The following is a 14,451-nucleotide window of genomic DNA, read 5'->3' on the forward strand; positions in this document are numbered from 1 at the left end:
ATGGATACCGGCTATAGTGCACTTGTAATACGGTGGACGGGATACCAGCTATAATGCACTTGTAATACGGTGGACGGGATGCCAGCTATAATGCACTTGTAATACGGTGGACGGGATGCCGGCTATAATGCACTTGTAATACGGTGGACGGGATGCCGGCTATAATGCACTTGTAATACGGTGGACGGGATGCCAGCTATAGTGCACTTGTAACACAGTGGAATGGATACCAGCTATAATGCACTTGTAATACGGTGGACGGGATACCGGCTATAATGCACTTGTAATACGGTGGACGGGATACCGGCTATAATGCACTTGTAATATGGTGGACAAGATACCTGCTATAATGCACTTGTAATACAGTGGACGGGATACCAACTATAATGTACTTGTAATACAGTAGACGGGATACCAGCTATAATATACTTTTAATACAGTGGACGGGATACTGTCTATAATGCACTTGTAATATGGTGGACGGGATACCGGCTATAATGCACTTGTAATACGGTGGATGGGATACCGGCTATAATGCACTTGTAATACGGTGGACGGGATGCCAGCTATAATGCACTTGTAATACAGTGTAAGGGTTACCGGCTATAATGCACTTGTAATACAGTGGAAGGGATACCGGCTATAATGCACTTCTAATATGGTGGACGGGATACCGGCTATAATGCACTTGTAATACAGTGGACAGGATACTGGCTATAATGCACTTGTAATACGGTGGACGGGATACCGGCTATAATGCACTTGTAATACGGTGGACGGGATGCCAGCTATAATGCACTTGTAATACGGTGGACGGGATGCCGACTATAATGCACTTGTAATACGGTGGACCGGATGCCGGCCACATCTGTGATAGAGTATGCCAGTCACTAAACTCTAAATACAGCACTAGCATATACCTGCGGGCTGCAGGGCGGTGTCTTATTTCAGATTCTAGCTAGGCTCAGAGCAGCAACACGCGGGCTGCATCGGTGTCTTATTTCAGATTCCAGCTAGGCTCAGAGCAGCAACACGCGGGCTGCATCGGTGTCTTATTTCAGATTCCAGCTAGGCCTAGAGCAGCAAAACGCGGGCTGCATCGGTGCCTTATTTCAGATTCCAGCTAGGCCCAGAGCAGCAACACGCGGGCTGAAGGGGGTGCCTTGTTTCAGATTCCAGCTAGGCCCAAACAAAGGCTACCCTCAAAGGTCCACCTGCCCCCCCTTTGGGTGGAGACGATCCTGTTCAGTCCTTGTTTATAAGGGAGCTGCATGCACTGTGAGAATGTCAGCTGTATCCGTCTGTATAAGTTTTTACACAAATAACAATTTAAATAGCACTTTTTTTGTTTGATTCTTTATAGCGCTACTCGTGCAATTTAGTGTCAGAGCGCTTTCCATGACACACACTCACACATTACCAATAAATCATACAAGTGTATAAATCTCCCACTTGTATGATTTCACACACTTGTATGTTTACAGTTGCAGGATGTTACACAAGACGATGAGGGTCTGAAGGTGTGGGGGTCACACATCCTCTTTACTGGTAGGGGTTGCATGTGAAGAGGGCATGGCTGGGAGAGATTCAGAGGGACTGATTTACAGTCTGGTGGATGGGTAACTCCGCCACAAACGTGACAGACATCCGGGTAACTCCGCCGGAAAAACGTGACAGACATCCTACCCCATATTACCATTCAAATAGGATATAATGGGATCGTAATACGCCGACGGGATAGACCACGTTTGTGAGTGAGTAATCCCACCCCCCAAACTCTAAATCAGGCCCTAAGTCACGATATAAACGTAACGTAGCGCTTGGGTTGTCTGCGCTGATAAGACTTTATTACAACCCAAAGAGGCCCTTTTCAGCTGCCTTATGATACCAAGAAATTGGGACAAACAGTGAGGTTCTAACCCAGGCCCTGCAGTTTGCGTGCTTGTGAGGCCAGTTTATAGCTCACTGAGCTGTATTAGAAGAGCCACAAGTTATGAACTGCAAGTAATAAAGGGATCCTGCGTCAAAGCAGCGTCCCACTGAACGATCTACAGAAAATACAAATCTGTGATCAGCAAATTACACAACATGCTTTGCCGCAGACATTAACCCACTAAGCTACGTTATGAATCAAAACTGTGACTAAACAAAACACAGATCTCTCCAGCAGGTGCATTAACCATCAGAGTTATCTTTCCATTATTATTCCCTGAGAATCACTGGGCACACAAACCTCTGTCACAGATGCATCAACCCCACGAGATACTTTCAAATGACGCCTTTGCAACCAATGAAGGAGAACAGATGTCACGTTTCTCCTTGTTGTTATTTTGTGGCAGAGTTTTTTTTAAATAAATGTGTACTTTGTCTGTCAGACTGCTTCTCAGGACTCAGGCCCAGACGGCTCGACCCCCTTTTTGTTGCCACAGCTTGCCCCCCCAGTTTCTGGGTTCCTGGAGTAACACTTGTCCAAGTCCAGCACTGGTTACCAGTGACAGTAAGCACAGGCACCATCACACTAGGTTAAACCAAAAAATTACACACACGGTTCCAAAAAGCAGGGAATTGTATCTACCGGTTCTGCATATCAGGGAAACCAAAAGGTTGTAAGCACGAGCCCTCACTCACCTTTCGGTGACATGCTTCATCATAGGGCTATGCTCCTCGTCAGGCAGGCGCTGCAATGCCTGACGGGCCCCACACGGGGGCTCTTTGCCGGAGATCTTTTTGAGCAAAATGCACACCGGTTAAAAGTCGGAATCGAGGATTGGTATGGAAAAGGTTAAAAATGTCTAGAGGTAAAAACCGTTCATATCTTTAATTAAATGTTAGTACCTCTGGCAAGATTAAAAACAAAAAATAGGTATATAGTAAAATAATGTCTACACTCCCAATAAAACGCAGAAATGCTATTTATAGTCACCAACTCTCATACCAGAGAGTAGTGTAAATGAAAAGAGGTGAACACAGGATCCCCTGTGTTACTCTACATCATAGGTCAACATGTTTCTCGCTATGCGATTCGTCAGGACCTCAAAGACGTTCCCCGGAACCACAACGAGCGTAGGTCTACTGATTGCACCACAACCTGAGAAAAACCACAGAGGATTTTTCTCAACTCGATGTTTGTCCCCCGATGAGGCCCTGCATTTAGTATTTGGAGGGTTCTGCTCTCCCTAGTATGGGTAGCCCAAGTGTTTGAAGGATTAGGTACGTCTTTGAGGTCCTGACGAATCGCATAGCGAGAAACATGTTGACCTATGATGTAGAGTAACACAGGGGATCCTGTGTTCACCTCACTTCATTTACACCACTCTCTGGTATGAGAGTTGGTGGCTATAAATAGCATTTCTGCGTTTTATGGGGAGTGTAGACATTATTTTACTATATCCCTATTTTTTGTTTTTAATCTTGCCAGAGGTACTAACATTTAATTAAAGATATGAACGGTTTTTACCTCTAGACATTTTTAACCTTTTCCATACCAATCCTCGATTCATACTTTTAACCGGTGTGCATTTTGCTCAAAAAGATCTCCGGCAAAGAGCCCCCGTGTGGGGCCCGTCAGGCATTGCAGCGCCGGCCTGACGAGGAGCATAGCCCTATGATGAAGCATGTCACCGAAAGGTGAGTGAGGGCTCGTACTTACAACCTTTTGGTTTCCCTGATATGCAGAACCGGTAGATACAATTCCCCGCTTTTTGGAACTGTGTGTGTAATTTTTTGGTTTATACAGTATTGGGAGCTCCACACACGGGACCAGGAGTCTGTCCTCCAAATATCCCACATTTCGCCCCTCCTGTTGTTGTTTTTTTGACCATCACACTAGGACCTGTGCACAGGAGCAGACATAGAAACATGTAACATGTTGAGGACACGCCTGTGAGCTTCCAGAACTGAGCATCACACACGGAAGAGCCGCCCTCAGTACACAGTTGTACGGTTCATGTCTCCCTCCCACACACAGTCAAAATCAACTTTATTCGGTCACATGGATATAGACCACAAAAGTAAAATACAGACATAACATACTATGATAAAACAGACAAAATGCAAGCACAGCCCACAGAGAGAAAATCAAAGTGCAAACAAAGTGTGGACTCCGAATTCAGTACCCGGCAAAATCAAACTAAGCCCTAAAAGGTGAAATCAAAGATGAGAGAAAGTACAGTTCCCATATTCAGTGCAAATAGTAACACTGTCAAAACCTGCCTGTGGCTTCTGTAGGCGAGCTCATGTCACGAGGCAAAAAAAGAGCATATTACCACTCGTGGGATACAATAATGCAAGCATAAAACACCTGACATGATAATGCTGGAGAAACAAGAATTAAATATAACACAACAATAAAAAGAATATTTAACCTATAAAAATAGCAAGACTGAAGTGGATCCAAGACCAAGATTTGTAGGCAGCTCATCATGAGATAGAAGACTATCCAACCCCCCCACATCCAATGAGTTCTACTCACATCGCACAGGCATGTTCCGTTCCCTGTCACACCATCCAGGCATGTACCGTGTCCGCTGCAGGGGGCCTTCCATCCGCCAGGGCATTCTGAGGACGAGACAGCCAGAAGGGAAGGGGTTAATGAGACACATCCTGTGGTTTAACATCACATCACCCATGACGTTGTCCACAGGGCCCCTGGTGGTACCTGACACGCGCACACACACCACTGCATGTCACGGGTAAGTCTGTTGGGCCACCTGTACTTCTGGACCCACTTCAGCAGTCAGGGGGCTCCATACTGGGGGGCACGGAGCCTGCATCATTCACCTGGGTCACCTGTACCTCAGCCTCACTTCAGGGGTCACGTCTGTCCCTCATGGGTATCCTTGTACCTCAGACTCAATTTACCCATCATTCACCAGGGTCATCTGTTCCTCACAGACTCACTTCACTGGTCACATCCAATGTTCATGAGGGTTTTTTTTTTATCTCCTAGAGTCAGTTTTTTACTATTCACAAGATTCATCAGCACCTTCCCGTCCCCGCCCTTCACGTCCACTGTTAATGAGCTTCATCTGTACCTCAGCCTCACTACAACCATCACCGACTCACAGGCAACACGCAGCACTAATTGCTCTGGATGCTAAAAATGCCTTTATTTGGGTAGAGTTGCTCTTTCTATGAGCTGTCATGAGATGGCTACCACTGCCCGGGCTGTCATGAGATGGCTACCACTGCCCGGGCTGTCATGAGATGGCTAGCACTGCACTGCCCAGGCTGCCATGAGATGGCTAGCTTTGCCCGGGCTGTCATGAGATGACTAGCACTGCACTGCGCAGGCTGTCATGAGACGGCTATCACTGCGCTGCCCGGGCTGTCATGAGATGGCTACCACTGCCCGGGCTGTCATGAGATGGCTAGCACGGCACTGCCCAGGCTGCCATGAGATGGCTAGCTTTGCCCGGGCTGTCATGAGATGACTAGCACTGCACTGCGCAGGCTGTCATGAGACGGCTATCACTGCGCTGCCCAGGGTGTCATGAGATGACTAGCACTGCGCAGGCTGTCATGAGATGGCTAGCACTGCCCGGGCTGTCATGAGATGGCTAGCACTGCCCGGGCTGTCATGAGATGACTAGCACTGCACTGCCCAGGCTGCCATGAGATGGCTAGCTTTGCCCGGGCTGTCATGAGATGACTAGCACTGCACTGCGCAGGCTGTCATGAGACGGCTATCACTGCGCTGCCCGGGGTGTCATGAGATGACTAGCGCTGCGCAGGCTGTCATGAGATGACTAGCACTGCGCTGCCCAGGCTGTCATGAGATGGCTACCACTGCCCGGGCTGTCATGAGATGGCTACCACTGCCCGGGCTGTCATGAGATGGCTAGCACGGCACTGCCCAGGCTGCCATGAGATGGCTAGCTTTGCCCGGGCTGTCATGAGATGACTAGCACTGCACTGCGCAGGCTGTCATGAGACGGCTATCACTGCGCTGCCCAGGGTGTCATGAGATGACTAGCACTGCGCAGGCTGTCATGAGATGGCTAGCACTGCCCGGGCTGTCATGAGATGGCTAGCACTGCCCGGGCTGTCATGAGATGGCTACCACTGCCCGGGCTGTCATGAGATGACTAGCACTGCACTGCCCAGGCTGCCATGAGATGGCTAGCTTTGCCCGGGCTGTCATGAGATGACTAGCACTGCACTGCGCAGGCTGTCATGAGACGGCTATCACTGCGCTGCCCGGGCTATCATGAAATGACTAGCACTGCACTGCTGGGGCTGTCATGAGATGGCTACCACTGCCTGAGATGCCATGAGATGGCTACCACTGATGGGCTGCCATAAGATAGCTATCACTCCCTGGGCTGGCATGAGATGGCTAGCACCACACTGCCCGGGCTGTCATGAGATTGCTACCACTGTCCGGGCTGTCATGAGATGGCTACCACCGTCCGGGCTGTCATGAGATGGCTACCACAGCCCGGGCTGTCATGAGATGGCTACCACTGCCCGGGCTGTCATGAGATGGCTACCACTGCCCGGGCTGTCATGAGATGGCTACCACTGCCCGGGCTGTCATGAGATGGCTACCACTGCCCGGGCTGTCATGAGATGGCTAGCACTGCCTGGGCTGTCTTGAGATGACTAGCACTGCACTGCCTGGGCTGTCATGAGATGGCTACCACAGCCTGAGGTGCCATGAGATGGCTAGCACCGATGGGCTGCCATAAGATGGCTATCACTGCCTGGGCTGTCATGAGATGTCTAGCACTGCCTGGGCTGTCATGAGATGGCTAGCACTGCCTGGGCTGCCATGAGATGGCTACCACTGCCCGGGCTGCCATGAGATGGCTACCACTGCCCGGGCTGCCATGAGATGGCTACCACTGCCCGGGCTGCCATGACTTGACGCATTTCCTATGCAGTGTACAAGGTTGAATCTAGTGTTTTACTAACTTCCCAAGCTGTAGTCCCAATTATCAATTACTCTTCACCGCCCATTAATATCCCTAGCATCACCCATCAAGTTGCCCCTTATCACTTTTTTATGCTTCTGTATAGAGTTGCTTGTTAAATCCCTCCGAATGGACCTAACATGCCTCAAATGACACTTTGTCCAGTGACATCAAGCCATAGCAAATGCCAACAACTTATTGATTACTACCACCGACGTCAGCGCTCCACTTGTCATTGAAACGCCTTAAACCTTACAGTTTGCTGCTATGTCAGGTTGTAAGCTAGACAAACAACTTCTGTAGATTCCTTTTGTTGGCCCCTGCAATGCTCCGTAGGCACACAATGTCTCTCAAATGTATTATTGTGGGATATGGCGGTCACCAATCTACAAAAAACTGAAAGCCCTAAATTAGGAGCCTGGCGTTAACAAGGCGGATCAGTTACCTAACAAATTAGTCCTGATGCTGATAGGATGAATTAATCTCATAAAAACATTATTTCTGCCTAAACAGTTATATCTTGTTCACACCCCTCCTGTACACTTTCCTTCATGAGTCTTTAAAGGAATAGATTCCACCATTTCATCATCCATGTGGACGCATAAAAACCCAAGACCATCACTAAGGGATTCACAATTCCTGTGGCAATGGGTGACTGGCCTCACCATCATACCGACTACTGGTCTACCTCACTAACCAACTAGCTAAGCGATACCAGATGACTTTACTATTCCTGTTTATGTTCGTTCACCGTCTTCGCAGTTTTTTCTTTTTTGTTTCTCAGACCTACAATATCATCCTATACATGTAGAATTTAGAGTCACTGGAGACCTCTGTGAGGCTTGTCATGATATGAACCAACTTCAGCAAACTCCTGCCCGCCATGAATATACATCCATCCATCTGGAATAATATTTAATGCCCCCAAGACTTCAGGCCTCGATTACTCCAACTCAAAGTCCAACACTACAACAGTTCTGCCAATGAAACCCTCAAGGGATATTAAAGATCCCCCAATATCAGTTCTTCAAAACTTTGGGGCTATCCAAACAAAGCATTTGATATTTGGGAAATAGAACCCTTGGTACGTTAGAAACTCTTGTATGGATTTCTAGAGTACATTATTTCCACTTATCCCAAGACTTCTCTTGGAAATTGGAAGATCTGAATGCTGTCTGGGTGACAAAATGGTCAGTATGACTGAAAATGGATATCAGTGCAGAATCGATCTTACACTCACTTGCCAAGTCCATTCATATTTCAATTTAATCAAAAACAGGACCATACCACAGTAAAAGTGTATTTTTTCATATCACCCCGCAAGGATATCTACATGGTATCCCCACTCTAACTAAAATACAGCATTGTAGATGCCGGACACTGGCCGCCGGTAATGTCCACATTTGTAACTTGCCCAGTCCTATCCCTGTTTTGGAAGTAGTGTTACGAAATATTATAGACACTATGGGGGTCATTCTGACCTCGGCGGTAAAAGGCCCTTACCGCCGGTCAGAAGTCCGCCATTCTACCGCCGCGGCCGCTGTAAACCGCCACGGTCATTCTGGTAAGTACAATCTCAACTACTTCACCCCCCCCCCAGCATGCCAACCCCCACCACCACCCTCACCCCCAACCCCCCATCACACATCCTCCCTGAGAATGTCTCCCCAGCACAACCCACCCAACACCAACCCCTGCATGCCACCACAAACTATGGACACCCATCACCTAAGCATGACCACTGCACATACCCCCCCCCCCCCCCCAACACCCCCACAACACCTCCCCCAAGGGAATGACAGCACTGGGGGACAAGGGCACCCATAAATCGCACACAATAGCACACACAGAAACAATAACCATACTCTCTTACCCCATGCAGGACCCGAACGCCAAAACACCGGCCAGGAGGGTCCAGAAATGTCCATCCCCCCCCGGAAGAGGCACCCAGTGATGACAGCAGCTCTGTCGACCTGGAACCTGACGACCAGCCCGGACCATCGGGGACCTCTGGACAGTCGGTTCCCCACACACAGGCCACAGCAGACCCAACCCCCTCTGGGAACAACAGCACAGCTCCCACCCAGCGGGCCCATGGCTCTGTCTCTAGGACAGGTCAATCAGCGGTGTGTCTGCCACTACAGGGCCCCCAGGCTAACCCACCACCCCAACAACAACAGGGACCTGGGGGCAGTGGTAGTGGGCACACCGTCCAGGGGACAGAGTCCGGGGGAAACAGGGCAACTCGGAGGGCTGCTGTGCGACAGGGGGGGGAGGAGAGGCCCAGGGAACCGACTCTCCAAGAGGCCCTCACCACCATCATGGCAGCCTACCACCGCTCACAAGAGACGATGGCGACGGTACTGGCCAGGTTCCAGGAGATCCAGGCACAGCAGGAGGAACGCTACATGGGGTTCAACAATCATCTCACCACCATCTCTACCGCCATGGGGAGCCTAGTCCAGGCCCTCCACCGGATAGAAGACACGTTGCGGGACCATGTGGCACCACACAGGGCCCCTGTCACTAGCCCGGACCAGGAACAGCCTACCACCTCCGCCGGCGCTAGTGGACAGGAGGCCCCACCACAACGACAGGCCACCAGAACCCCACCTCCTGCTGAAGAACAACCACCCCGCAAGAGGAGCCTGAGATCAAAAAAATCGACAGAGTAGGATGTCAAGACCCCCGCCAGCATGAGATACCCCCTGAAGTTATCCCACTGTCCCACATTGCCACCCTGTCCAACCTTGAACTGCCCCTGCTCCATCCTTCCACAGGCATATGGACAATGCACCTGTGAGACTGAGAACTGGACTCTGCCATGGCCATTACTCCACCCCCACCCATCACCGTGTTTATATCATGTACCATTATCTAGCACCAAAAATAAATCACTCAATGCACTGAAATCATGCTGGAGTCAGGCTGTATTATTTACAAATGTAAAACACATTACCGATCAATTATGTTCTGTAAACTTTGTGCTGAACACATACCGAGATCAATAAGCATTAGTCCATGGGCTAACCAAGCAGTAGTCACGGAGTGGGTAATACAGCACTGAAAAGGGAAGGGAGAATCAAACATCAGTTTCAAATAACTGGGGGGTCATAGACAAAGTTGAGAAAAACGAGGCAGTCAGGAAAATTAAAATGGCGTGTGTGATTCTTACCTGTGTGCTACTGAAAATACTGTTGGATAACTCTGTCCCTGTTGTCTGGGTCGTCCTCTGAGTCTTCCTCCTCTTCACTCTCCGCAGGCTCCACAGCTGCTTCAACACCACCATCTGGACCATCCTCCTGCAGGAAAGGCACCTGACGTCGCAATGCCAGATTGTGAAGCATACAGCAGGCCACGATGATCTGGCACACCTTCTTTGGTGAGTACATCAGGGATCCCCCTGTCATATGCAGACACCTAAACCTGGCCTTCAGGAGGCCAAAGGTTCTTTCAATGACCCTCCTAGTTCGCCCATGGGCCTCATTGTACCGTTCCTCAGCCCTGGTCCAGGGATTCCTCACTGGGGTCAATAGCCAAGGAAGGTTGGGGTAACCAGAGTCACCTATTAGCCACACACGTTGTCTCTGTAGCTGTTCCATCACATAGGGGATGCTGCTATTACGCATCACATACGCGTCATGCACTGACCCAGGGAACATGGCATTCAAATGGGAGATGTACTGGTCAGCCAAACAGACCACCTGGACGTTCATCGAATGGTAACTCTTCCTGTTTCTGTACACCTGCTCATCGTCTTTTGGGGGGACTAAGGCTACATGGGTCCCATCAATGGCACCAATTATGTTGGGAATATGTCCAAGGGCATAAAAATCACCCTTCACAGTGGGCAAATCAACCTCCTCTGGGAATATAATGTAACTCCGCATGTGTTTCATCAGGGCAGACAACACTCTAGACAACACCTTAGAAAACATTGGCTGAGACATTCCAGATGACATGGCCACTGTTGTCTGGAATGAGCCACTTGCAAGAAAATGGAGGACTGACAGCACCTGCACCAGAGGGGGAATTCCTGTGGGTTGGCGGATGGGGGACATCAGGGCTGGCTCCAGCTGGGCACACAGTTCATGGATGGTGGCACGGTCAAGTCGGTATCGTAGTATGATGTGGCGTTCTTCCATTGTCGACAGGTCCACCAGCGGTCGGTACACGCGAGGATTCATCCTTCTCCTCGCAAATCCCAGCGGACGGTGCCTAGGAAGGACAACATGGAGCACAGAGTCAAGATAATCACTGGTACGTTCACCACGGCTTGCATGGCACACGGTTATCTAGGTATTGAAAGGCGTGTATGTGTGGCAATGCCAGGCCTAGGCCTGTGTGTCGCAGTAGAGATTATGCCATGTGGGCCCTTGAAATGGCGGCTGCCTGACCTGTGAAGTGGGACAATGGGATGTGAGGTCACTGCGCTGGCGGAGCACACCGTGGCGGTAGGCGGTCGAAGACCGCTATACGGAGCCGCATTGGATAACATTGAAGCCTATGGGTTTCAGGAGCCAATGACGATGTGCGCCGGCGGTCGCGGTACGCACCGCCGCGGGCGTGACCGCCATTTTCTATCTGCTTAATCACTCGAGACCTGATCATCCACAGGAGAGGACCTATACTGCAAGTGCTGCTGTGAACTCGGTCTGGAAGTGACAATGGCTGCTGCGACTGGGGAAAGGGCCCCTGCCTTCACGTCTGAAGAGTTGGAGAAGCTCGTGGATGGGGTCCTCCCCCAGTATGCGTTACTCTACGGTCCTCCAGACCAACAGGTGAGTACACCGGGTGCACATGGAATGGGCGATGCCTGTGTGGAGTGGGGTGGATGTAAGTTGGTGGGGGGCGAATGAGGAGTGCAACGCACGACAGATGAGAGCATGTGCTATATTGCAAGGTTGGGGAGGGGGGCCAATCACATCTAACATGCAGTAAGTTGATGATTGTTTCCTTCCCACCCTGTACATGTCACATAGGTCAGCGCCCATCAGAAAGTCGGGATTTGGCGTGCCATCGCCAAGGAAGTCCGGGCCCTGGGGGTCCACGTCAGACGGGGCACCCACTGCCGCAAGAGGTGGGAGGACATCCGCCACGGAACCAGGAAGACCGCCGAGTCACTGCTGGGGATGGCCTCCCAACCTAGGAGGGGTGCCAGTCGTACCCTGACCCCCCTGATGTCCCGGATCCTGGCGGTGGCCTACCCGGAGTTGGATGGGCGCTTGAGAGCATCACAGCAGACACAAGGGGGTGAGTATCAGCACATTCAGCTATCTTTCTGCGCAGTGGAGGCGTCTGGGTGGGGGAGGAGGGTTGGGGGTGACATTAGGCCAGGGCGCTTTCTGTAGTGTAGTCCTCTCCCTTAGGCATGGCCCTGTGCTCCCGGCCTCCACCTCCGTAGGGTGACAAGTCCAGCTATTGATGGTCCAGCCTCACACATGTGCGCACTTGTCGTCTCCTGACCTGTTGTCCGAGTCAGAAGTACTGAGTAGTGTGCCCCGAATGCGCGGCTTAGTGCATGCGGCTCCTGTGTCTGCACTCAACCAGGTCTTCTCTTTCTCCCCCCACCCTTCTTCTTCATCTTCTTGTGCATGTGTGCATTAGCATCATCAGGCGGAGGAGATTTGGCATCGGAGCACGAGGGAGCTGCAAGCCACAAGGCCCCGGTGGGCACAGGAACAGACACCGAGGGCCCAAGTGAGCCGGAGGGCGAGGGGAGCACCACGACGGGGACCGCTGGTGAGAGCAGCGACAGCGACACGTCCTCGGATGGGAGCTCCCTAGCGGTGGCGGCAACATCCGGGCCCCCCGCCTCTACAGGTACAGCCGCCACCCAGCGCACCAGCCCCGCCCTCCTAGCAGCCCCTCAGCCTACGCTCCATGCCCGCTCACCCAGGAAGGCGGGCGTCTCCTTCGCCCCAGGCACCTCAGCCCCTGCCCCTGTTACCCCTGCTGCCCTCAGTGAGGAGGTCATTGATCTCCTCAGGACACTCATTGTTGGGCAGACTACCCTTTTGAATGCCATCCAGGGGGTAGAAAGGGAGGTGCATCGGAGCAATGCCTACCTGGAGGGCATTCATTCGGGTCAGGCTGCCCATCAACAATCGTTCAATGCTCTGGCCTCAGCACTGACGGCAGCCATTGTCCCTGTTTCCAGCCTCCCTCTTCTGACTGCCTCCACCCTGTCTCTGTCTCCTGTTCCTCAGCCTATCCCATCCACACCATCTGACCAGCCTGCACACACCTCAACACCCAATGGCAGCTCATCCAGACACAAGCACCACAGATCCCACAAACACTCAACCAAGCAACACACAGATGCAGACATCCCAACAGTCACTACCACCCCTGTGTCCCCCTCCTCCTCGTCTCCCTCCTCCCTCCCTGTGACGTCTCCACTCACACCTGCATGCACACCAACATCAGCCAGTGCTTCCATCACCACCACACCCTCCTGTACAGTCCGCACGCGTGCAGTCACCACCCCCACTGCCATTTACACGTCCCCTGTGTCCTCTCCCACTGTGTCTGTCACCACCCCTTCCAAGACACACAAACGCAGGCAGACACCCACCCAACAGACATCCACCTCACAACAGCCTACAGCACCTGCACCTTCACCCAATGACAGCACACCTGACTCTCCTACAACCACATCCTCTTCCTCCACTTCCATCTCCACTTCTCCTACCTTTTACCTTGGCCCTAAAAAACTTTTCCTGGCTAATCTTGACCTCTTCCCCTCCGATGACCTACCCCTCCATCTGCAAAGAGTCCCAAGAGCACCACAGCCACCACCAGCCCAACTTCGGGTGTCACTGTTGTGCATGGGTTCTGGAGCCCACCCTTTGCCAGCAGTGACACCTCCATCAGCAGCAAGGACACATCCAGCCCCCCCCGGCAAGAGGACCAGGAAACACAAGGGCCGCCGTGCGAAGACTGACACGGCTGCCCCCAAGGAGCAGAGTTCGCCCACTTCACCAGCCACAACGTCTAGGGGAGGCAAGGGCCCGAGAGCCCCATCTAAGGAGCGTAAGGGCAGCAGGGCGGAGACGTCAGCCAGCAGGAGCGCGGAGCAGGTGGGCCCCACATGCCACATCCCAGCTGGAAAGGAGGACACCAAAGGGCCCAGGACCCCGTCACCGAAGGGCCCAGGAACATCACGGCCGGAGGGCGTCTGAGCACGGAGTCCAGGCCAGGTCTGGCTCCCTTGAACCTACTGGATGTGCACCGCTGAACAGGGCCCGCCGTGGAGAAGAGCACCGCTGAACAGGGCCCGCCGTGGAGAAGAGCACCGCTGAACAGGGCCCGCCGTGGAGAAGAGCACCGCTGAACAGGGCCCGCCGTGGAGAAGAGCACCGCTGAACAGGGCCCGCCGTGGAGATAGGCACCGCTGAAGAGGGCCCGCCGTGCAGAAGAGCACCGCTGAACAGGGGCCCGCCGTGCAGAAGAGCACCGCTGAACAAGGGCCCGCCGTGGAGAAGAGCACCGCTGAACAGGGCCCGCCGTGGAGAAGAGCACCGCTGAACAGGGC

The 14,451-nt window shown here is 52.0% G+C and overlaps 1 protein-coding gene across 2 annotated transcripts in view; it reads right to left on the reverse strand.

Moving 5' to 3' along the window:
• The window catches only part of STAB1 (stabilin 1), an 829,863-nt gene that overhangs the window by 731,006 nt on the left and 84,406 nt on the right, over window positions 1-14,451 (reverse strand). For both annotated transcript variants that reach the window (XM_069206091.1, XM_069206090.1), the window contains exon 5: window positions 4,472-4,557. In XM_069206091.1, coding sequence (XP_069062192.1) covers window positions 4,472-4,557 — 86 coding nt within the window. The remainder of the gene's footprint in view (window positions 1-4,471; window positions 4,558-14,451) is intronic.

This window comes from Pleurodeles waltl, chromosome 9 (assembly GCF_031143425.1).
Source record: "Pleurodeles waltl isolate 20211129_DDA chromosome 9, aPleWal1.hap1.20221129, whole genome shotgun sequence".
NCBI classification, from domain to species: Eukaryota; Metazoa; Chordata; class Amphibia; order Caudata; family Salamandridae; genus Pleurodeles; species Pleurodeles waltl.